Source organism: Ambystoma mexicanum, chromosome 4q, assembly GCF_040938575.1.
Source record: "Ambystoma mexicanum isolate Mex_15411 chromosome 4q, UKY_AmexF1_1, whole genome shotgun sequence".
In the NCBI taxonomy this organism is placed as follows: domain Eukaryota; kingdom Metazoa; phylum Chordata; class Amphibia; order Caudata; family Ambystomatidae; genus Ambystoma; species Ambystoma mexicanum.
In genome coordinates this window covers 496,498,465-496,521,857 of record NC_090928.1, presented here as the reverse complement: position 1 = coordinate 496,521,857, position 23,393 = coordinate 496,498,465, and the positions used below count along the sequence as shown (strand labels likewise).

Below are 23,393 nucleotides of genomic sequence, written 5' to 3'. Positions count from 1 at the left end.
ATGTGCTTCTCCTGACATTGTGCTAAGGTGGATTCTTTAAAGTGATTTAACACCCAACAAGGATGTTCATTTCTGATGTTTGGGAATCATGACTTTGCAATTTCAGCAGCCAAGGAGAAATGGATTTTAAAGCCTCTGGGTTTTCCTGGCAATACAGCCTGCCTTTTCAGTTAGTTCTGTTTCACTCTGTGGGCAGCCCAATGACCAGTTTTGGCAGTGTGGTCTCCTGTTCTACCACTGAGATAGGCAAAATGGATTGGCAGCCTATTTTTCAGGTTTCCCTGCGCACTTCTCAGAGATTTTTAGCGCATAGAGCTTTTTGGCGGCCATTGTGTTGTTTCTCATGAAAGCAGCACACAGTGATGTTGCAGGGCATAGCCTAGTGGGTCAGAACATCCCACATCACTTGTACACCAAGTGTTACTTAGTCACACGCACACTGTGGACCGGGCCGGCGTGCGCCTTTGCTCGTCTCCGGTGTACAGTTGCGGGCAGCAGCTACCTTATGTGCTCATGCAGCGCACAGAGTCTAGCGGTGGGGGAGGGGAGATGGGTGCCGTCCCTGGGTCACCTCCTTACTTGTGCACCTCGGAGCCCACCAGGCACTTGGGATTATTTGTTCATTGCTGCCGCATCTCAGGCAGCATATCCAAGAGTCACTGCCACCTCCGCCCGATCCACCACTTTGTGCGTGGTCCTCTGCCAGTTCTCTGGCGGTCGCTGTTGCTCGTTTTACCTTGCCTCCGGTTCCCGGGTTCTTCCGTCTTCCTCAATGCGGTGCAGTCGCTCGCTCCATGGTGGTTTCTCCGCCCACCTCTGATCTTCAGCTTGACAGAACCAGACCTCGTTGTGGACCACAAGTGGGGTCTGGCCGGCCACCAGGATCTTTATATCTTTCTGCTTCTACCTTATGCTACGGTATTATTCTGCCTACACAGGCTATTGTCTCACGGCCACCATTTTCTTTTCACCGCCGCTGGCCGGGTGTCTCACTTTGCATACCCATACTCTGCAATACGCTATTCACAGACTTTCTACTTGTACCCAATTATGCCAGCAACCTTTATCTGTCTGATGGAGCATTTAGCAGGGGTTCACACACACTGGGAACATCATTGCATGCCAGGATCATAGCGGATCGGCAGGAGCTCGGAGAAAAGCGTCCCTACTACATGGCTGCTTAGCCACGCCCCCTCCTCCCCTGCTAGCTATGTTCTCCTTGTGAACATTTATTGGCAATATATGCATGGGGATTTGAGGCAGAATCTTTCAAAATGGTCTACTTTATTTGAAAACTGGCATGTTAATTTCCCAGGGGGCCAGGTCATAGTCGCTGGCGATTTGAATTCAGATTTTGAGCGAGGGTTTTGCCCGACCAGTGGTATTTTGAGCTCCTACTTGTCAGAGAACCTACATAAAAGTATGCAAGGTCGGCTATGGAAACAATGAATGGAGGACGTGAAGTTACATATGTTGAACAAGTAATTGAGTGGAGCTTTCTATAGCCACACAACATGGCGCATGGGACAATCGGCCTCTGGTTTAGATTATATGTTTCTTAGTAAGGAACTCCTGAATCAGTGTACGTTCTTCTACATTAAAGAATATAGAACAAGTGATCATAATATGTTTATTGCATCTTTCGCTAGAAATCTAAGAGATACAAGAGTTTGTGGCCTAGTAGCACTCGAAGTGAATGGGGGTGGCGTTATCGATTCAACAGCAATATGCAGTTCACGTTTATAAATACCACATCAACACAGCTTATTCTGTGAGGGCTATGAACCTGACAGTGCAGCGAGCCTTACGACCTCAGCTCTTTGCTCCCCCGGTTGCCTTTTTGACTAAGCATCACTTACATCGTATTGACGCAGCTTTGCATGCACAGAAGCGTTTGAGCAGGAAAGCGATACGAGACATTAAAGGTAGTGCTAAAAGTAATGGTAGCCAGAGGGATGATATTAGGAAAGAGAAGCTGCGGTTACAAAAATTAGTGCAAGGTGCACTGGCTACAGTTCCATCAACAAGATGGGGAAACTATGCAGGCTTTTATGGGCAGATGAATGGAGGTGAACCTTTGGTTTGTTTGTTTTATTATTTGTAATGCGCAGCAAACCCGGGTGTCTTTAATTAATGCAGTGGAAATAAATCAGATGGAGATTCAATCTAAACCATTTTCAGAGGAGCTTTGGGTGCAATATCTTTTTCAATTATATGGGGACCCTGGGCAAACGAGGCGAATTGGATGGTTGTAAATGATGCCTAGAATTCACAATTGAGGACATTTAGGTTTTTATTAGGTGAGCTAGTGGGTCAAGAACCAGTGGGCCGAATGTTCTGTTTAATATGGTATTTAAATGTTCACTGGCCATGTGGTCAAGTATATTGTATTTGTTATTTAGGGATATCATTTATAAGCAGCAGACTCAAGATTCATGGAAGAACGCGTGTGTGATTCCCCATATACAAAAATGGCAACAGATTTAATCCCTAGTAATTATTGGCCGATCACGCTTTTAGATTCTGATTCAAAACTGGATGGGTTTTTCAGAAGTTGCAGGACTGGGCCAGGGAAATTGGTGAGCTGAGTAAATATCAGACAGGTTTTAGGCATCATAGGAGCACGGACTGTAATGTTTTTTTTGATGGGTTTCATTCAGAAGTTGGCATGGAGGAAGAATGCTTTGCCCATATATGTGGGTTCTTTTGATCTATCTAGCACATTCGATATGGTGGAATGAGAAATGTTGTGGTCGAAACTGGATAGGTGGGGATTGCCACCAGGTCTCTTTAAAATCTTGATTTATCTTCATGAGGGGACTAGGTTAAGCTTAACAATGAAAGGGTCATGTCACGGAAGGTTGCTACTAGAAATGACCTTCAGCAAGGGTGCATATTGGCACCATGGCTTTTCTTTCACCTTGTATATCCCCGGTATTGGTGAGGACTTAATGAAGGTGTCTTTTTCTTTTTACCCCCAAAAATCAGAGAGCTATGCCTCTTTTGGATCGCCTACACTGTTGAATTTGTTTTGTTTGACAGCTTGCCAATTGGGCTGCAGGGGTTAATTGACACTTTTGCTCATTATATGGAGGCTAACAGATTAAAAATTAATTCCTCTAAGTCTCATCTGTTGACATTTTGCAGAAAGGCAAAGAAATGTAAATTTGCATATTAATAACACCAGATTGCCATTAATGATAATATATGGATTTTCCAATCTCTGCCCACCCTATTAAGTCTTATCATCGAGAAATTATTGAAAAGAAAGTTGAGACGCTGGTTGCCCCGATGGTCGTGCTTAATGCCAAGTATGGTAAATTTTCCATTTCACCAGTGCGGAAATTTTACATTGGAAAAGTTTTTCCCAAATTGCTTTATGGGTTAGCGGTACTCCCTATGTGGATATCTAAGGAATTTGATTCTTTTGAAGCTTTTTTGAGTGCTCTATTTTATCCCTGCATGTGTTCCACTGGTAGTAATCTGCCACGAGTTAGGGTTGCAGTCCCTTCGGAGTGAGGTGCTGTGGAAACAACTGGCCCTATTTCGAAAATTCCTTTGCTCACCTGCAACAGCTTTGTATTCAGACTTGGCCAGTGCAGAGCCTTTGAGATCTGGCATACCTTTGTGTGAGTTTAGGGATCATTGCCTAACCCAGTTGACCATGTTGGATTATTGAGGAGGCATTGATTGAGAACCCGGTGAAAGTTAAAACAATACTTTTAAGGGATTGGATTCAGACGAGGACGTCTCTGGGGAGTTGCACTTTATATGCACATCTTTGTTTCAGCCATAAGAGGGGGTGGGTATTACTGAATCCTATACGATCAAATGAGCGCAGAGAAATAATTTTATGAGGTATCGCTTTAATGTACACTAATGAAAACGTGTGTATTCGGAAGGGCATTCCCTCTGATTTTGCCTATTGTAGCTGGTGTAGGAACCTGTATATTCAAGAGAACTTAGATCACATACTTTTGAATGTCCGACCTTGCTGCCACTACATATCCTTCATTTAAAAAAAAATTGTGTATGATTTAGCCCACATGGATTCGGAGAAGCTTTGGTGGAATATGTTGAGTGGGACTTCAGAGGCATTATCTCTTGCAGTGCTGGGATTTCTAAAGGCCTTTGAACTTTTATAGGTGGGGGGATTTCATTTTAAGAATTGGGACAGATTTGCATTGTTTTAATGGGAAATGTACCTTATTTGTCTTGAAACTGTCTTTTGTTGTTTTTATTGAAAAGGTTTGTTAATAAAAAACAAAAATAAAAAATGCAATCTCTTTGAGTCTATTCAGGAAATGCGTAGTGTCTTTGATGTAGGCAGAAGCATTTTGGATAAGCGGCTGGAGAAGAAAGTCGATGTATCTACAAAGTCGTTGTAAAATACCATCTATAGCTGAAACTGTGGGTCTTCCAGTAGGTTTAGTAATATCTTTATGTATCTTGGACAACAGATAAAAGTGTGGTGTTCTTGGTGATCTACTTTATAAAAACTGCCTGGTTTGATCGTTGATCCACTCTTTGTTCCACTTCCTTAAGAATGGTAGCAAGGTTATTTTGTATACAACAATAGCCAAACTATGAGTAAATAATTTTAAAAGCACATTAGTATGTTGAGATGCTTCTACATTTTATTCACAACTGACCTAAGTTAATGATCATGAGAACCAAATCGATTACATTTGTAAATGACCCTTTCACAACATGCTGTTCTTCAATTACGAATGTTGGAGTAAATGTAAGGAGAGTGTCGTCTTTCTAGAGTTCCTGGCAAAAATGTAAGAGGGAGGATCAACTGAGGGTCACAAAGGCGCAGATGAGAAAGCAAACCATTTTGAAGGAAAACATAATGCATGTAGATCTCTTACACTATTACTTTGTTTTATTAAGTCTTACCAGCTTGCTTGTTATTATATTTCGTTGTATGTTTCTTTTACTACAGAATATCCAAAGAAGAATATGAAAAGGAACAGATAAGGAAAAACTTTACAAAGGTGCGTTGAAATGTAATTTGAAAAAAACCTTTGCTAAAATGAAAATATTCTTTAAAAAAGAAAATATTCTTAGATTGCCAACCTTTCTTTTCTGATCCCTTTGCTGAATTCCAAATATTAGCAAATTCCAGGGGGCCATACCGAAACTGGTTCATGTGGGCCTAATTAACAGTCTGATTTGGTGGGGGGCGAGGTGCCTTTTGCCTTTACATCTGATGCTATGGATTTTAGATATGTGATTTAGATAAGTGTGAATTTGTATTTTATTGGCGTACATTGCCTCTATGGGGCAATTGGCAATTTAGAAGCACTTGTCTGCCTGTGGCTGTATTTTGTGGTTATCAGTAACACCCACGTGTTTGCATTACTAGTGTGTTGAAAACTGGAATGTACCGTGCTGTAATTGTTTTATTTGAGGCTTTTACTACTACTGCATGCTATTTATAGCGCAAAATGGTTGTTGCTCCCATTTCTTTTTCTTTGAACAGGGGTCACTATTCCGAGACAACAATTCAGATACACGTATCTCCCTACATCTATCACTTGTAAAACATTTTTTTAAAAAAAAATGTTATTAATTGATTCAAACAAAACAATACAAACCACACACGCAGTGTATGCATCAACAATACAAATGTTCATCGGTTTATTTTGGTCACTGCTTCCCCCATCCCACCCCCCTTTACAAGCCTATTTGTTCCACTCATTCTGTATCTGCATCGCATGGTGGGGTCCCACTCACTGTGGATCCTGTCAGGTCTTGTACCGTTCCAAACAATTCCGCAAATAATTATCTCCATGCCATCAAGTTTCCCGCCTCCTCCTCACCCCCCTGCATTGCTCGCCTCTTGCCATACCATGGTTTCTGCCTCCGCCCACTTCTGCAGATCCTTCCACCACACCTCCACCCGTGGTTTATGACAAGTCTTCCATCCCATGGCAATCCTTCTTTTTGCAAGCACATATGCTAGATCTTTCAATTTACTAATATGCTTAAGTTTCTGCGATCTGGGGAACCCCCCACGCAAGCAAGCCCAAGCTGTATTTACAGCCATCGTGACCCCCTTTCCCTCTAGCTTTTGTGCTATTTCACCCCACCCTCTAGCTTTTGTGCCATTTCACCCCAGAATCGCTCAATTACTGGACATGCCCAGAACATGTGCACCATGCCGGCCTTTTCTTGATCACATTTAGGACATGCTTGTCTCCCAGCATCCTTGAACCTGGATATCCTTTCTGGTGTCATGTATGCTCTGTGCGTAATATATAGTTGTATCTGTTTCAGTCTTGCATTCCTATACACCTTCTTGTGGTATCCCAAAGCACGTTCCCACATCCCATCTTCTAACGGGGCACCCACTTCTGCCTCCCAATCTAGTCTCAATTGTGTTAACTCCTTCCCGACCTTAGACATCATCATCTCATACAGTCTGGAGATCTCATGCCCCCCCCTGTCATATCATATATCATGTCCACAGTAGCATTTGGTTCTCCTTCCAGTACCGTTTCAGGCCATGTGCTCCTAATTCTCTGGACCATCCTGTGATATGTAATATACTGGCCCCTATGTAACCCCGTCTCCTCCCCCAGCACTTCAAACTCTGATGGCCCCCTCCCGCCAAATATCCCCCATTGTCACCACCCCAGGCGCCTCCCAATGGTTCCTAAGTATCATCATCAACTGCTTATCTCCCCCCGCCAGTGCGACCAATGGTACCTGCGGGGAGCATGGGAATGGGTTTTCCATCATCTGGCACGCTCGGCGCCACATTTCCCACCCGAGTTTCATCATCTTGGGGTGCCCTTTCATTTCTGTCTTGTGCAACCAGATCAATTCTTTCAAATAAAATGGGGCACAATCGTGTCCAAACAACCTGGATTCGGGGGTCAGTTCATCTGAGAGCCATTTAGCCATATATTGCAGTCGGCTCGCTACATAGTAGACCTCATAATTGGCCAGTTTTATTTCTCCTTTGTCATAAAAGTTCTGCAACTTCCATAATGCCACTCTGTCCGGGTACCATGCCAAAGGAAATCCCTACACATGCTATTCAGTTTGGTGAAACATTTCTTGGGTATCAGGTGTGGAATATTCCCGAAATAATGCAGGAGCCTGGGCAGGACCACCATCTTGAACATTGCTTCACGTCCCATCATTGCTAGGGGCAACCTCTCCCAGAATTTCATGCACTTCTTAATTCTCTCAATGGCTCTCTCGGTATTGTGTCTGTGCTCCTCCTCCACCGTGTGGTACACATATATCCCCAGATACCTAAATGTGTTAACCGCCCATGGTGTTTGTAGCACCGGTAACCTCCTCATAGGGATTCCCTTGTAACTGCCCAATGGGAAGATACTGGATTTTTGGGGATTCACTGCTATGCCAGACAGCCCTGCATATTTATCCATCATTTCTAATATGTACTGGAGATTTTCTTCGGATACATCATGTACAGCAGCAAGTCATCGACATACAAGGAAATCGGGTGTCGTTCTCCACCTACCTCAATACCTATAGTGTCATATTCCTGCCTAAGGTATATTGCCAAGGGCTCCAAGGCTAATATATAGAGCATTGGGGACCATGGGCACCCTTGTCTGGTACCTCTACTTAGTTGCCATCTTTCAGATATCACCGATCCTGTTCTGACCCTAGCTAACGGTTCACTATATAGCATCTTCGCCCACCTTATGTATCCAGGCCCCATTCCGTAGCCCGCCAAGGCGGCAAGCAACCATGGCCACTTAACTGAATCAAAGGCCTTAACAGGATCTAAGGACACAATTGCCATCTCGCCCTCGTTCTTGCTTCCCCACTCAACCACCCGATGGAGACGTCTATGATTATGAGTTATATTCCTGTTCGGGACATAGCACGTCTGGTCAGGGTGTATTAGTTTGCCAATAACTCTCTGCAGTCTGTTCGCCAAGACAGCCGTCAATGTCTTGCTGTCCTGGTTCAACATTGATAAAGGTCTATAAGAGCCACAACTATGCCCAGGCTTGTTAGGTTTAGGAAGCAGTATTATGATCGCCTCTCTGAGTGCCTCCGGCAGCCGCCCCACCTCAAACGCTTCTTTTAACATTACTAGCATTGGGGGGAGCACCTCCTCCTTATATACTTTATAAAATTCACTCTGGAACCCGTCTGACCCTGGGGTCTTACTAGTAGGCAACTGCCTCACCACTTCCTCCAGCTCCTCCAAGGTAATCGGTGCATCCAGCTCCTTTTTCCTCCACACTTATCTTAGGCAGTCCTATGTCCTCCAGTGTTTCTGTGATCTCCTCAAAACCACTACCCCCCTCGTCCCCATATAGTAACCTATAATATTCTGCAAACTTCTGATTAACTCCTTCCTGGGGTATCAGCTACGCTGCCGTCTTCTCTCGCAATCGTTCTAATTGTGGGTCTGGGAGTTTCGCTCTTATATAGCCATGCCAGAAGCCTTCCTGTTTTGTCCCCACCCGCATGCTGTCTCTCTGTATGGTTTATAGTTAAGGTTACACAATCTTTCCCATTGCTCCGCACATTTCTGCTGCAGTTTCAGTACCAGTTCCATGTCTGTACCTTCCGCCTTTAATGCCTTTTCCAGTTCCCTTTCCGTGTCGTGTATATCAGCCAAAATCCCGCCTTGTAGGCCTTTTGATTTTGCTATGGCTACCCCTCTCATCACCACCTTGAAGGCTTCCCATAATGTGCTCGCCGAGTCAACGCTACCTGTATTTGTATCAAAATAATTTATGATCTCCTCCCTTATATCTTCTCTAAAGACGGGATCCTTAAGTGCCTCTGCCCGAAGGCGCCATGTCGGAATCCTTGCCCTCGGGGGGCAGTATTGCCACCCAATAGCCAGGGGGGAGAGGTCCGAAAGGACCCTCGCTTTATACTCTACTTGGGTAGACTCCATCACAACGGACATAGTCTAGCCTCGTGTGTAATTGCTGCGGGGCAGAATAGTGCGAGTATTGCCTATCTTTGGGGTGCCTTGTTCTCCACACATCTGCTAGACCAAAATCGTCCAGTAGAGTCTGCAGCGCTTTAGCTGCTGGGGCAGGCCTGTCAATCTTCCCATCCGATATGTCTACTCTGGGGCCCAACACGCAATTAAAATCCGCCCCCCGAAGACCCCCCCACCAGATCACCGCCCCACCCATGCATATGCTGAGGTTATGGCACAAAGTTCTAAAATATGCTGCCGTATTTTGGTTGGGGGTGTATGTATTCACAATGCTTATCTCTCTGTTCTCCACCAATCCCCACAACATTACCATCCTCCCATCCGTTTCCACCACTTCCTGCAACTGTTGAAACAGAACATGCGGCGCCACCCAGATGATTACTCCTCTAGCATAGGCGGAATATGTCGAGCCCACCACAACCCCTTTCCGTTTCTTCTCCACCATCTCCATCTTTTCTCGTGTCAGGTGTGTCTCCTGCAACAGTGCAATATCTATCTTTTGTCTGCGCAAATACATCATGACCTTGTTCCTTTTAAGGTAACTATTAAGTCCCCTGACATTCCATGTGATTATTTTAAGGTCCCCCATGACCCATTAGAGTCTCCCTCCCTCCCACACCGGTGCCGTCCAGATCCCATTTCCATTTTAGTCTATACAGGCTCACTCCCCGATTCAAACTCCCCTTAACTGCAAACACCCCAAACACCCCCTCCCTTCTCCCGCCCTCCTCCCTTCCCTTCCCTTCACTTCCCCAACTGCACCCTCCCCAACTGTTGCCCAGCTCAATCCCTGGATCTCAGGCACCCCCGCATCTAGCCCTTCTGGTAAGACCCATACTCGCGGCTTTGCAGGGTGAGGCCGCCCTATTGGCCGTCTTTCTACTAAAATCTCGGGGGTAAGTAAGTGCGATCCTGTCGCTCCCATTTGTTTAGAATTGCTACGCCCAATACTTCCGTTTTCATTTGCGTTTTATCACACTTTATTCCAGTCCCATAGAGTCATAAAGTTCAAGGGCTACGCCGTGTCTACCAAGTAATTAGTGGCGCCATACCAGGATTCCCACTCTCCCATCCTCGCAGGGTACATGACATAGCGTCTTCACTTATCGTGCTCCTGGGGATCTCGCTCCTCGTTCTGCGCCGGACAGCCCTGTAGATCCAGCCACGCACCCGTGAAGCCCCGTCAAGTCCCGCTTTGCCGCGGGTTTTTGGAGCTCCTTGGATTTCGCTTGGATTACTATGAAAGCAACGTTTGCGGATACAACTACGAGCCCCAGCAGGTGAAGAGACACTGTTGGAAGTTGTATACAACAGATACTGGTACAATTGTATGCTGATACAACCTTGTTTGTTTTTGTTTAGGCTTTCCGTGCAATACCAATTGGGAGGGGCCATAAATACAAGGATGCGCGCGCACTGCACGCGCGCACCCATGAAGCCCCATCAAGTCCCGCTTTGCCGCGGTGAGTGCTGAGGGTCTGAGACTGTGGGCTTACTACCCAAACGATTGCTCTTTCCATACTTGCACAGGTTTTATTTGATTATTTATTTATTTTGAGTTTACTGGCTCAATTTCAATATGAAACGAGGTATTACCTCTTTAAAATCGGGGATGCCCACTGTAACTGCTTTGCACTGCACAAATGGTGAGAGCCTTCCTCATATTTCCCAATGCTCCTTAACTAAAAAAACCTCGTCTAAGCGCTACACCTTGCCTGGGTATTATGAAACCCAAACTAAAAAGTAAAGCTGAACTATTGTTAGGGATGGGCATTCGTCCGTTTTGTCGTGAATCAAGTCATGTGGACTCTTTTGATCTGAATAATAGGAATATTTCATCAGCAGTACCTGATTGTCTGAACAAAATATCTGCTGGATCACAAAAATACTTTTCACACGGACATTCTACCAGGTTCAATGCAGTGAACGATGGAATAACCGGTGAGACACCAAAGTCTGTGCATTCGACCGCGTCTACGGTTACTTTTGCAAAGGAAAATGTGTCCCTTACAGACAGCATTTTGCTAAATAATGTGCTAACTGGTTCTGTTGTGCCAGCTACCAAAGTACCTAACATCTCTGCCTTGTCTGCCAATGACATTTCTAATTCTAAATTGTCTACCATATCGAATACTGGAGATATGGCTGTGATTGATCTTGATACAAATGCATCTTGTTTTTCAGCACACACCATTTCTGAAAATTTGTCAAAGTCTCCAATTTTATTCATAAACATCAGTGCTGCCAATTCTGTGGACAAACTGTCATTTATTGCTCCAACACCTCGAAAAATGGGGGGAAATTGCACTCCTGATGTTGGTTTGGTTGAAACCCAAAATGTAAATACTGGTATTGCTCTGACTTCCATGAACACTGCTATTCTTGCTTTAGCCAAATTGTTTGAAGTATTAGCTAATAATGCTTATGTGCATTCTAATCAGCTTAATCAGTTATTATCTGAGCAATTTACGATTTCCAATAAGCTGGAAAGTCTGAGTCAATCTACTACCTTACCCATCATCAAAAGGTCCGTAGTCTCCCAGACTTCTTTTCAATCTGATGCTTATGTGCAGCGTTATCAGACAATTCCGTGTATACCAAATCCTATAACTGATCTGATGAATGCTGAGGATGAAGCCTCAGATGACCAGCAAATAAAACCGAATTACTCACTTTTTGGTGATGCAAATACAAATATTTTTGATGCAGTGAAGTTGGGGCTCAAAAAGGGTCTCCATCCCAAAAAATCAAAAAACATCAAATCTGTTGCCAAACGAGCAACCCAAACTAAATCCTTTGTCAAAAATCTTTCTACTCCAGTAACAACTACTGCAAGTATGTCTAAAGCTATAGCAAAACAATTTTGAGGGTATTGGGTCTTCCGACGTATTCCATATCTATGACATGTAATCACCACAGCTGTGCTGCTTCGGAAACTTTTTTCTGCGTCCTGCGTCGATGACGTCGATGCAGCATCGTCGAGGACCTCCTCCGACGTCATCCAATGTGATAAGTAGGACGCACGACGCCTGTATCCTCAGTTCCGTTTTTTCCGCGAACGTGTTGCTTCGTGAATCTCGGTTACGCCTCGACTCTTTGGAGTTCTGTTCTTCTCGGTTCTTCGAACCTGTTTGTTTTTGTGAAAATCCTTCGTGTGAAGATGTCTTCTACTTCGTCTTCGATCCCACGTCCGGGCTTCAAGAAGTGCTGGGAGTGTGGGTCCAAGATGTCGGTGACGGACTCGCACGACACCTACCTCTGGTGCCTCGGGGAGGCCCACGACACGGATGACTGTATCGACTGCCAGTCGCTCACGTCCAAGGCCTTACGGGAATGTAAGATGAAGTTGTCGGTAGGTCGGGTGACCAAGCCCCGGAAGTCGAAGTCTGCAGGGCTTTCGACGGATGATTCGAGAGGTGACTCTCCGCGTCATCGTCGGAAGTCTCGTAGGTCTCCTTCTAGGAGTCGGTCTCGGCATTCTCGGAAGCGCCGACAGCGGTCGTCTTCCAGGTCCTCTTCTGAGGACTCTGCCCGGCACGTCGCTTACCCCACCAGCACTGCAACGCCGGAGGAAAGGGCTTCCTTCGGGAAGAAAATGCTGGCGATTCTTGAGTCGCAGGGTACTAAACCGTCCGCGCCCCCGAGTGGGTCGGCCGTGAGAGGTCGAGAGACACCACTCGCAAGAGTGGTCGGCACGAGTCATGGGAGAGGTCCCGTTTGGACAAGGGGACTCTTTCTCAACGTACCCGTTCCAGGTCCCGGTCCTCGACGCGTTCGAGACCGTGTGCACCTGTGATGTCTTCGAGTAAGACCTCGACGCCTCAGGCGTCGACAGGCTTTCTCGAGGCTCCGGCTCCGAGGAAGTCGTCGAAGCCGTCGACGCTCAGGTCGTCAAAGGACACGCTCGGAGCTCCGGCTTCGAGGACTGTGTCGACGCCGTCGATGCTGGCGGCGCTGCATCTGACGTCGACGCCGATTTACTCGACGCCGATCCTCTCGGCGTCGGTGCCTGTTCTCTCGACGCCGGTGCCGTTTCACTCGACGCCTTTCGAGGCCGGGGTGTCGGTGGTACCCCGTGGCACGGGGGAACCCCCTAGGAAGGCTCTGGTTAAGAGCAAGCACTCTCGGGTGCCTTCTTTTCGCCACCTGGAATATATTTCGGAGGTGGATGAGGATTCTGATGGCCTGGTTCCTAGTCAGGTTCCAGATGAAATGGTCTCGGGCCATAGTCAGTTTGACGATTTGAGGCAGTCACTGCATGATGCCAGTGGTCTGGACACCTCTCCGGAGGTAGAGTTTTGTAGGCCTGAGCCTGGCTCTCATGCCGATTCCTCGTACCGGCGCCTTATGGCTAGGGTTTCCGCGTACTTGGGATGGTCTGCTCCTCCAGGGGAGTTTGTGCAGGATGATCTCATGGACATCCTTGATGTTGGTCCCCCAACTGACCCGGTACTGCCGTTTCATATGGCTCTACAGAGAAGGGTGGTGGCGGCTTGGACTGCTCCGGAGAGTCTCCCGGTGGTGGGCAGGTCCTTGTCGCGAAAATACCGTCCAGCCAGTAGCGACCCCTGCTACTTGACCAGGCACCCCACTCCGGAGAGTTTGGTGGTGCAGGCGGCCACGGCCCCGGCAAAGCAGGCGTCGTACCCTACCATCCCTCCGGATAGGGACGACAAACGTTTTGATGGCTAGGCGAAGAAAGTGTTTTCTTCTGGTGGTATGGCGCTTCAGGCGGCCAACTCCATTTGTGCCTTGTCTCGTTTCACACACACTCTGTGGAACTGTGTTGCGTTAGCGGCTGAACATATTCCCAAAGGGGACGAACGGGATGGTTTCCTTGCTATGGTCCAGGATGGTAAGGATGCCATGTGTGAGTCCGTTCAGTCGGGTTTGGACATGGCTGAATGCGTCAGCAGGTCCATGGCGGCGAGCACCGTGATACGCAGGTTTGCGTGGTTGCGGAAGTCGGGGTTTGCTCCTGATGTACAGTCCCGGCTCCTCAACATGCCCTTTGACGGTGAACACCTTTTTGGCAGCAAGGCTGACGAGAGCCTTGAGAGGTTGCAGACCTCCAAAGCTGCAGCGAAGTCGTTGGGCGCTGCAGTTCGCTAACCTCTGCCTTTTCGTCCTAGGGGACAGCAATGGAGGGGTGGTTCCTTTCGCTATTACTCGTCCTTCAGTAAAGCGAGAGGAGCTGGCAGTCAAAGAGGCCAACGCAGGGGTACCAGAGGTGGACGACAGGGTACCCGTGGTGCCAAGGCCGCTCGGGCAGTTGCCTCTTTGCCCTCAGGTAACGCCGCAGCCACTACCACTCAGTCATGAGGCCATGTCCCATGGTTCGCCGGTTGGGGGAAGGCTGGCGCAGCATCTTGTAGAGTGGCGTGCCATTACTTCAGATGTGTGGGTTCTGGAGATCATAACCCACGACTACTGTCTTCCTTTTCGGCAGAGGCATCACGACAATCCACCGGGGAACCTCTCTTTGCAGAGTCTGGATCCGCTCCTTGCGCAGGAAATTCAAGCCCTGCTGGAGAAAGGGGCCATAGAACTGGTGCATGTAGCGGAGAGGAACAAAGGATGGTATTCCCCTTATTTTTTGATTTCAAAGAAAGACGGCGGATTGAGACCCATCATGAACTTGCGCGGTTTGAACAAACTCCTCAGGAAGGACAAATTCAAGATGGTTACTCTCTCTCAAGTCCTCTAGGCCCTTCAGCTTCAGGACTGGTTGGTGTGTCTCGACCTCAAGGATGCTTACTTCCATGTGCCGATCCATCCCAAGCACAAGAAGTACCTGAGGTTCGTGGTTGGCGACTCGCACTTTCAGTTTCGGGTCCTGCCGTTCGGATTGACCTCCGCCCCGAGGGTTTTCACCAAGTTCATGGTGGTGGTGGCAGCGCATCTCAGGCAAGGGGGGATTCACGTCTACCCCTACCTGGACGATTGGTTGATCAGGGGGAGCTCTCCCAAGCAAGTCCTGGATCATCTGTCCGTCACCTGCCACTCCCTTCACAGGCTGGGCTTCTCCCTCAATTTAAAGAAGTCCCATTTGACGCCAACACAGCGGCTCCAGTACATCGGAGCAGTGCTCGACACTTCCCTGGGGCAGTGTTTTCCTCCCCCAGGTGAGGGCTCTTCACATTCAGCAGATGCTGCACAAGTTTCAGCATGCCCAGACCCTCCCAGCGTTCGAGTTCTTGAGGTTGCTCGGCCTCATGGCATCCTGCATTCTTCTGGTACCAGAGGCTCGCCTGCGGATGAGATCTTTGCAGTGGGCACTCAAGATGCAATGGTCGCAGTCCTCCGGCAGGATGTCGGACCCAATTCGGGTGCCGCCCTCGGGCGCCCGGGACCTTCTGTGGTGGGCCGTCGGAGGCAACTTGATGAAGGGGGCTCCATTTTGGCTTCCCTGGCCGGAGGTGACGATCGTGACGGATGCATCCCTCACGGGATGGGGAGCTCATGCCAACGAGCTGACAGTCGGAGGTCGTTGGTCTCCTTCGGAGTCCAGACTCCATATCAATCTGTTGGAGCTGAGGGCCGTCAGGCTAGCCCTGAAGGCTTTTCTGCCGACTGTGCGAGGAAAGAATGTCCTGATCCTGACTGACAACACAGTGGCCATGCACTACCTCAACAAAAAGGGGGGGGGGCAGGGTCACTTCCTCTGTGCAGGGAGGCGATGCAGCTCGAGTTCTGGGCCATCCAGCAGGAAGTTTCGATCTCAGCAGTTCATCTGGCCAGAGACGAAAACATGACGGCGGACGCTCTGAGCAGGCAGAGCACGATCTCTCACGAGTGGGAGTTGGCTCAGGAGATTCTCCCGGAGATCTTCCCCCTTTGGGGGACCCCTCAAGTGGATCTCTTCGCCTCCAGTGTCAACCGGAAGTGCGAGAAGTTCTGCTCGCGGGAATTTCCTCCAAAAGGAGCCTTAGGAGACGCGTTCGTGGTGGAGTGGTCATTCCCGCTGCTGTACGCGTTTCCTCCAGTCCCCGTCATCCCGCAAGTACTGCGGAGGTTACGGAAGTTCGGTTCCCGGATGATCCTCATTGCTGCGGGGTGGGCTCGGAGGACGTGGTACCCGGACCTTCTTGACTTGTCCATCTGCTTTCCACGTCGTCTTCCCTACCGAGACGATCTGCTCTCACGGGAGGGGGGTCAGGTTCTCCATCCAGAGGTCAGATCCCTCAACCTTCATGCTTGGCTTCTGAAAGGTTGAGGTATAAGGATTGGGACCTCCCTGAAGACGTGATGGAGGTGTTGGTCTCGGCCCGACGGCCAGCAACTAAGTCTCTGTACCGTTGCCGTTGGCTTAAGTTCTGCAACTGGTGCCGAGTTCAGAATGTGGATCCTTTTGCATGTGACATCCCCATGGTTCTGTCCTTTTTACTTTCTTTGGCCCACAGGGGCTTGCAAGTGGGTACCATTAAAGGTTACCTGGCGGCGCTGTCCATCTTTAAGCGCTCGTCTAAAGAGTGTTCCTACTTTAAAATCCCTTTAATTTCACAGTTTCTGAAAGGGCTCACTAATGTGTACCCTCCGTCACCTTTCCTGGTGCCCGGTTGGGATTTAAACCTTGTTCTTAAGTTTCTTATGGGTGCTCCGTTTGAGCCTTTGCATTCTTGCCCTTTGAGGCTGTTGACTCTGAAAACTGTGTTTTTGATTGCGGTTACTTCCGCTCGCAGAGTGAGTGAGTTACAGGCACTTTCAGTTAAGCCACCCTTCACTGTATTTCACAAGGACAGGGTTGTCCTTAGAGTTCGTCCTCCTTTTCTTCCGAAGGTGGTTTCGGAATTTCATTTGGCCCAGAAGGTTGTTCTTCCGGCTTTCTATCCTCCTCCGCATCCTGGTAAGGAAGAGGAGAGGCTCCATAGGCTTGATCCTAGGAGAGCTTTAAGCTTTTATGTTTCACGCATGTCTCGGGTCAGAGTGGACGATCAACTCTTTATTGGTTACGCTGGAAAGCGTTTGGGACAAGCTGTGACGAAACAGACTTTGTCTCGCTGGATTATTTTGGCCATCTAGGAGTGTTACCCCTTGGCGGGTAAGGACCCGCCGCCTGGCTTGCGGGCCCATTCTACCAGGGGTATGGCTGCATCTACTGCCCTGCAGAGGGGTGTTCCTATTCGCAACATCTGTGATGCAGCCACCTGGGCTTCTGTACATACATTTGTACGTCACTATTCCCTCGATTCCATCCGAGGACACGATCTGGCCTTTGGCAAGGCGGTCCTTTGCTCTGCTATTTGATTGGCAATTCTAAATTTTGATTCTAAATTCTTTCCCTCCTCCTTGCTCTGGTACTGCTTTGGGAGTCTGTCATAGATATGGAATACGTCGGAGGACCCAATCCCCTCGAAGAACAAGTTACTTTCTTACCTGGTAACGTTCTTTCGATGGGATGGTCCGACGACGTATTCCATATCGCTGCCTTCCCCGCTGCAGAATTTCTTTTGCGATTGCAGCTTACGTTCCGTAAGGCTTTGTGTCCGACTGGCAGTTGACTAATGTCGCACGTTCTGGGGGGAAAAAACTACAACTGAGGCTACGGGCGTCGTGCGTCCTACTTATCACATTGGATGACGTCGGAGGAGGTCCTCGACGACGCTGCATCGACGCAGGATGCAGATGCCGAAAAAAGTTTCCGAAGCAGCACAGCTGTGGTGATTACATGTCATAGATATGGAATACGTCGTCGGACCATCCCATCGAAAGAACGTTACCAGGTAAGAAAGTAACTTGTTCATCTCCTTCAATCGCAGGCAAAAAGGGCAAAGATTTTGTCAGATTCAACTGCCTCTGTTTTTGCTTATAGTCCTTTAAATGATTTGATAAGTGCTGCTGCTGACACTTCTCGAGACACTTCCAAAAGACAAATACCTAATGGCTTTTGTTTTAAACCTTCTTTGGCCATAGGAGTTTCAAGCACCGAAAAGCGTTGTGAAGAAATAAGGCAAGCAATGGATGAGTACATGTCCTCCAAACCTGTTGTAAATAAGCTGACCTTTGCGCCATGTGAAACGATTAATATGTATGAGCCTTCTGCTCCCGTCGCACAGAAAGCGCAAACAACATGTTCACAAGTTTCTGATAAGATTGACTTAACAAAAACAGTGCCACAGGTCCATTCTCAGATTAAGACAAATGTTTCTGCATCTAATCTTGTGGCTTCTAGTGACATGGAAAGGCTGATTCAATCTACAATGACCAAGTTTTTTGAGGCTTCTGCCTCTTTTCAAACTAAAGTCCGTAGTGTTAATGTAGATCCAGCCACGACGCCGCATCCTCTGGGGTGTCAAAGAACATCGCTCTGGCTTGGTGCAGTACTTTCAGCTTTGCGCAGTCTTCTCTTGACCGCAAAATAACTATATCGTTGCCTTTGCACCAACATGGTATAGTCTGGGTATGCTGTAACTCTGGAAGAGGCCCTCTCTATCGTTCCGCCCTTACGAAAATACTCCAGAATCTTTTCCCTGTCCTTGTAATTCAAGATTTTCGCAATTATCGGCCGCAGTGGAGCTCCAGGCCGTGGTTTTCTCATAAGGGCTCGATGTGCACGCTCTACCGTGAACCCCTGTGAGAGTTTTCCACTCCCACTTCTTGCAGGATCATGTTCTCCATATAATCTGTGGGGTCTTGTCCTTCTGCTCCTTCTGGCAGGTCGACCACACAGATGTTACATCTCTCCCGTCCTTCTGCTTCCTCCACCCTGTTTTCCAGGTTGGCAACCTGCTGTTTGAGCACGTGGACCTCCTTTGCATTGTTCGTGCTTACATCAGTGTTGATCTTTACTGTGCTTTCCAATCCGCTAGTTCTTTCTGCTAGCGCTCTAACGTCCTGCCGCAGAAAGGTAACTTCAATTCCCACAGCATCTATTTTATTTTCTAGGGCTGTCCGAAGTTCCGCCATCGCCGTGCCCCACTGAGCACTCAAGTCCGTTATGGCCGCTAGGACTTGTTGGTTTCCTCCCTCAGGGGCGTCATCCCCCGATGCCTCCCCCGTCCTTTGTGCTGGAGTCGAAGGGGTCCGTTGCGCCTTCGCAAAGGTGTCCATAGTGGGCTGATTGCCCCTGGCCTTCAGCCCTTTCACCGACATCCTGAAATCCCGCTATGTCTGATTGCAGCTCTCCGGTGTCACTTTAGTATCCCCATTGCAGGTCAGCGTTTTGGGTGACCTCCGTGGGCTACCTTGTTAGGCAGAACTCAAAGTCGATCTTGGAGTGGGCTGTGCCCTCCCGCATCTATCCTTTGAGCAGAGTTCTTAGTGGCATGCTCCCGGTGCACTGCGATTGCTGGGCACTTCAGCAGTGGAGAGGGATCAATTTATGGGCTTATGTTATGATAAAGCAGGCATTACAGTCCGCCCTATTCATCCACTTATTCCATGCCAGGTGTCCCTATGTTCCAACAGTGTACTGGCTCAGGCTGCACACTGCACCTTTGCAGCACGCTTCAACAGTGCAAGGGGGCGTGGGGGCGCTGTTGCGCACAGAACGAAATGGCGGCTTCCGTGTAAGCTCCGGCAGTGTCCTGGGCCACAAAGCCTGCTTACAGCATTTACACACTCCGGTTCGGCACGATTTTTAAGGGACATAAGCATCACTGGACTGAGATAGCGCATACGAAGTTTGGGCTAGAGAGGAACCGCGATTCCTGAGATCTAAGCTCGGTGTCTAAACGAGGCACGGCGAGGCACACTCACCCGGGATTGAGAGGAGGAGCCCGGCGCCGGGGCTGCTGGAGCAGAGGCGGCGTCTGAAGTATTGAAATCTTCCAGCACAGGAGGGAGTGTCGCGGGCGCTCCGATCCACGTAAAACGCCCCGCTGACCCGCCACCGCCGACATAGCAGTGACATCCGGCCACAGGAAGAGGACATCTGAACATCGCCAGACCCCCGGCGGAGAAGGTAGGACGCGCGGCCTGTGTGGCATATCCCTGCGCCCATCGCTGGAGCCGCGGGCGGAGCTGCGAGGCAGCTGAGAGGTGGGGAGGGGGCGGACGGGTGATTACTACTCTGCCTGCGCGCGCCCTGGGGGATTGCAGAGTGAGGGCCTTTGCGGGGCGGAGCTGGTGGTCGCCCCCCACCCTTTCAAGTAGATTCATCGACGGCGGTACCGCAGCGCAGGTCTGGGCCATATATTAAGTCAACGTATGAGAGGGGCGGTGCGCACAGCTCGCTCATCCGGTGAACACGCAGATCGCAGAGGATACCGCTGGAAGCAAGTGCACTGACAGCCACATGAGGAGAAATATTGATAAGGAGGCACAAATATCAGAGACTATGGAAAATATTGCTTGCAGTAAAGGCACAGGCAATCGTACGAAGGGGAAATATTACATGTGAAGCACACATAACATTACCTGCCCTACCACATAGGGGATACTAAACAGTAAAGAGCCCAACCATCGGCAACCCGGCGGAAGAGCCGTGGACGATATGGAATGAAGCTATTGCACCAAATATGAGGGGCGGACAAGGACACCCATACTGAACTGTGAGCAAGCAAAACCCCAGTCGACCTTTTTCGACTCTGTGCACTGTTTTGTTGAATGATTCATAATGTACATTTTGCTCTCATTGTTAAATGTTGTTGTTATTTTGTATTATGTTGTTCCACTGTACAGCGCCTTGGTATAAAGCGCTATATAAATAAATAAATAAATCAATATCCGGGCCCTACTGGGACACTGCACATGAAACATCGAGACACCAACCAGGCCCATACTGAGTGCACATAGCAGCATGGTATATTGAGAAGACGCATCCCGCGATCACTACATTAGAGCTCCATCAGTGGAGGGCACCGACGTGTTCCTCGGTCCAGTGACAATGCCCAAAAGCTTTGGCCCAAAAAGGAACAAGGGTACTATCGAGAAATATACAACCACAGTGCAGAAAGGCTCTGAGCCTGAGGGAGGAGACACAATGCTAACACAGGTTGAACAGACCCCCACAGCTTCCATGATGGACCCTCAAGCGGTGTTCCAGGCTATGCAACAAGGATTTGCGTCATTGACAGACAAGCTGGACGGAATCACGGCAAGTTTTACAAGTATCAAAACACAGCTCGACAAGACAACAGCTCGCATGACGGAGGCGGAAACCAGAATATCCGGGGTGGAGGACAATATGGAAACACTAAAAAACACGGCATCCACGATGGCCATTGAACTGGGAACAGTGAAATCTAAGTGTGAGGACTTAGAAGCGAGATCTCGGAGAAACAATGTCCGTATAATAGGTGTTCCGGAAGGGGCAATTAAAGGGACGATGGAAAAAGCGGTGGAAGACCTTCTGCGAACCCTGTTGGGAGAACCAGGATGGTCACCTGTGTTCATGGTGGAAAGGGCGCACAGATCATTGGCCCCGAAGCCGAAACCCGGTGCATGTCCCAGGCCTATTAAAGCTTGCATACTTAACTACAGGGACAGAGACCTGATCCTAAAGGCTGCGAGAGAGAAACAAGAGCTTAAATGGGAAACAAGCACAATACGCATCTTTCCAGATTTCACCCTAGCAGTTCGCTTTTTTTGGGAGTCAAAAAGATGCTACGAGATCGACAGGTACAATATGCCATGCTTTACCCTGCCAGACTCGAGATCCAACATCAAAATAAACCGTATTTTTTTACATTCCCTGAAGAACCCGCGAGCTTCATAGAGACGCATATTCCTCTGAATAAAGCTTAATCCTGCAATGAGAGTAAAGCTGTTGAAAGAAACCTGAGACAGCGTTGCAGACATTATGTTCAAGTAGAAAACAGGACTGGCAAAGGAACGAGCTACAAGGTGGGAGCCACATGCTACTGTTGTCGGAAAAACATGCTCAAAAAGGGAAAAACAGGATGCAAATGCTAACTCTGAGATGCCAAACTAAAGGAGAGTAACAAGCCAGAACTGGAGGCAACGCATATAATTAAGGATGGCTTGGACACAGGAAACGCTGCAGTCCCCCCTGTAGCAGGTGCTCGAGATGGTGTTTGGAAGGGAGGTGGGAGTAAATCAAAGCACGGTTGAAGTTTGGGGAACTGTGAGGGAGGGGGAGGAGGAGGGACATGTTTGGGAGAGTTTGGTTATTGCTTTATAGACAAGGTTGTAAACACAAAAAGCACACAGGTTCTGGGCACTGTCATTTTTAGGCAACAATGCGGACACATCGAGAAGCACAATATGGCAAATACCTCATAGATAATGGATAAACCTAACACCGAAATTATCAGTGTTCTGAGCTGGAATGTTAGGGGGTTGGGCTCTAATATCAAGACCAGGAAGATCATGGCCTACCTCAATAGACAAAAGGCTGGGATACTTTTCCTCCAGGAGACACATATAGGCCCCCGACAGGGAGAACAACTGATTGCGAATTGGGGCGCTCATCAATACTTTACAACCTACTCCACTAGAGCGAGAGGGGCGGCAATACTAATACATAAGATGCTTCCGTTTGTTTGTAATGGGTCTGAATGTGACCCTGAAGGGAGATATGTCATAGTACATGGTATACTCTACGATAAAGAAATAGTGTTTCTAAACCTATACGGCCCAAATATTGATCAACCAGAGTTCTACTCCACAGTGTTTGAAAAACTAGCGAGATATCCTACAGCCGGGTGTTATGTGGAGGGGATTTCAACACAATTCTGGATGTGCAACTAGATCGTACATGAACACAGGCCAGAACACTAACTAAAGCAGCACAGACAATACTCACACACATGTCAGATTTGCAATTAAAGGATGTTTGGAGAACATTAAACCCTGTTGGGAGAGAATACACATATTACTCAACAGTCCATGATATGCGTTCAAGGATTGACTTATGGTTAATAGACATGGAAAGCATGGCCTTGGTAACGAAATCTCACATATATCCCAGAAGTTACTCTGACCACTCCCCGATACAATTAACATTGCAAATCCCAGACAAGATCAGTCCGAGACGACCATGGCGGTTTAAACCAGCGGCTCTAAGGGACATAGTATATAAAAATTCAATGGCGCAATATGCGCAAGACTACTTCGAGATCAATGAACACTCGGTCTCCACTCAGGTTATACTGTGGCAAGCATTCAAAGTTTGCATAAGGGGCCAATCGATATCTATCGAAGGGGGAATTCTCAAAGATATTAGGGCTAGACTAGAGAGGCTCGAGACACAATTAACATCACTGCAGACCCAGTACGCCACAACCCGGACACCCCAATTAGGTGCTGAAATTAAGACCAAACTGGAGGAGTATTGAGAAGTGGCAGACCAGGAGATAAGATACTTTGATAGGCCCATATCAGCGCGTAGATACGGGGAGGGGGAGCGTCCTGGGAAACGTTTGGCCAGAACAGTGCGTGGAGAAAGGGGACTCACTAGTATACCCTGTATACAATTAGAAGACGGTACGATGTCCACAGACCAGAATGAAGTGCAAGACACATTTTACAA

At 48.1% G+C, this 23,393-nt stretch overlaps 1 protein-coding gene across 3 annotated transcripts in view; it reads left to right on the top strand.

The window, feature by feature from the left end:
• CFAP36 (cilia and flagella associated protein 36) overlaps nt 1-23,393 on the top strand; it is a 1,333,208-nt gene that overhangs the window by 909,504 nt on the left and 400,311 nt on the right. For all 3 annotated transcript variants that reach the window (XM_069608061.1, XM_069608062.1, XM_069608063.1), the window contains one exon: nt 4,949-5,000. In XM_069608061.1, the coding sequence (XP_069464162.1) occupies nt 4,949-5,000 (52 nt within the window). The remainder of the gene's footprint in view (nt 1-4,948; nt 5,001-23,393) is intronic.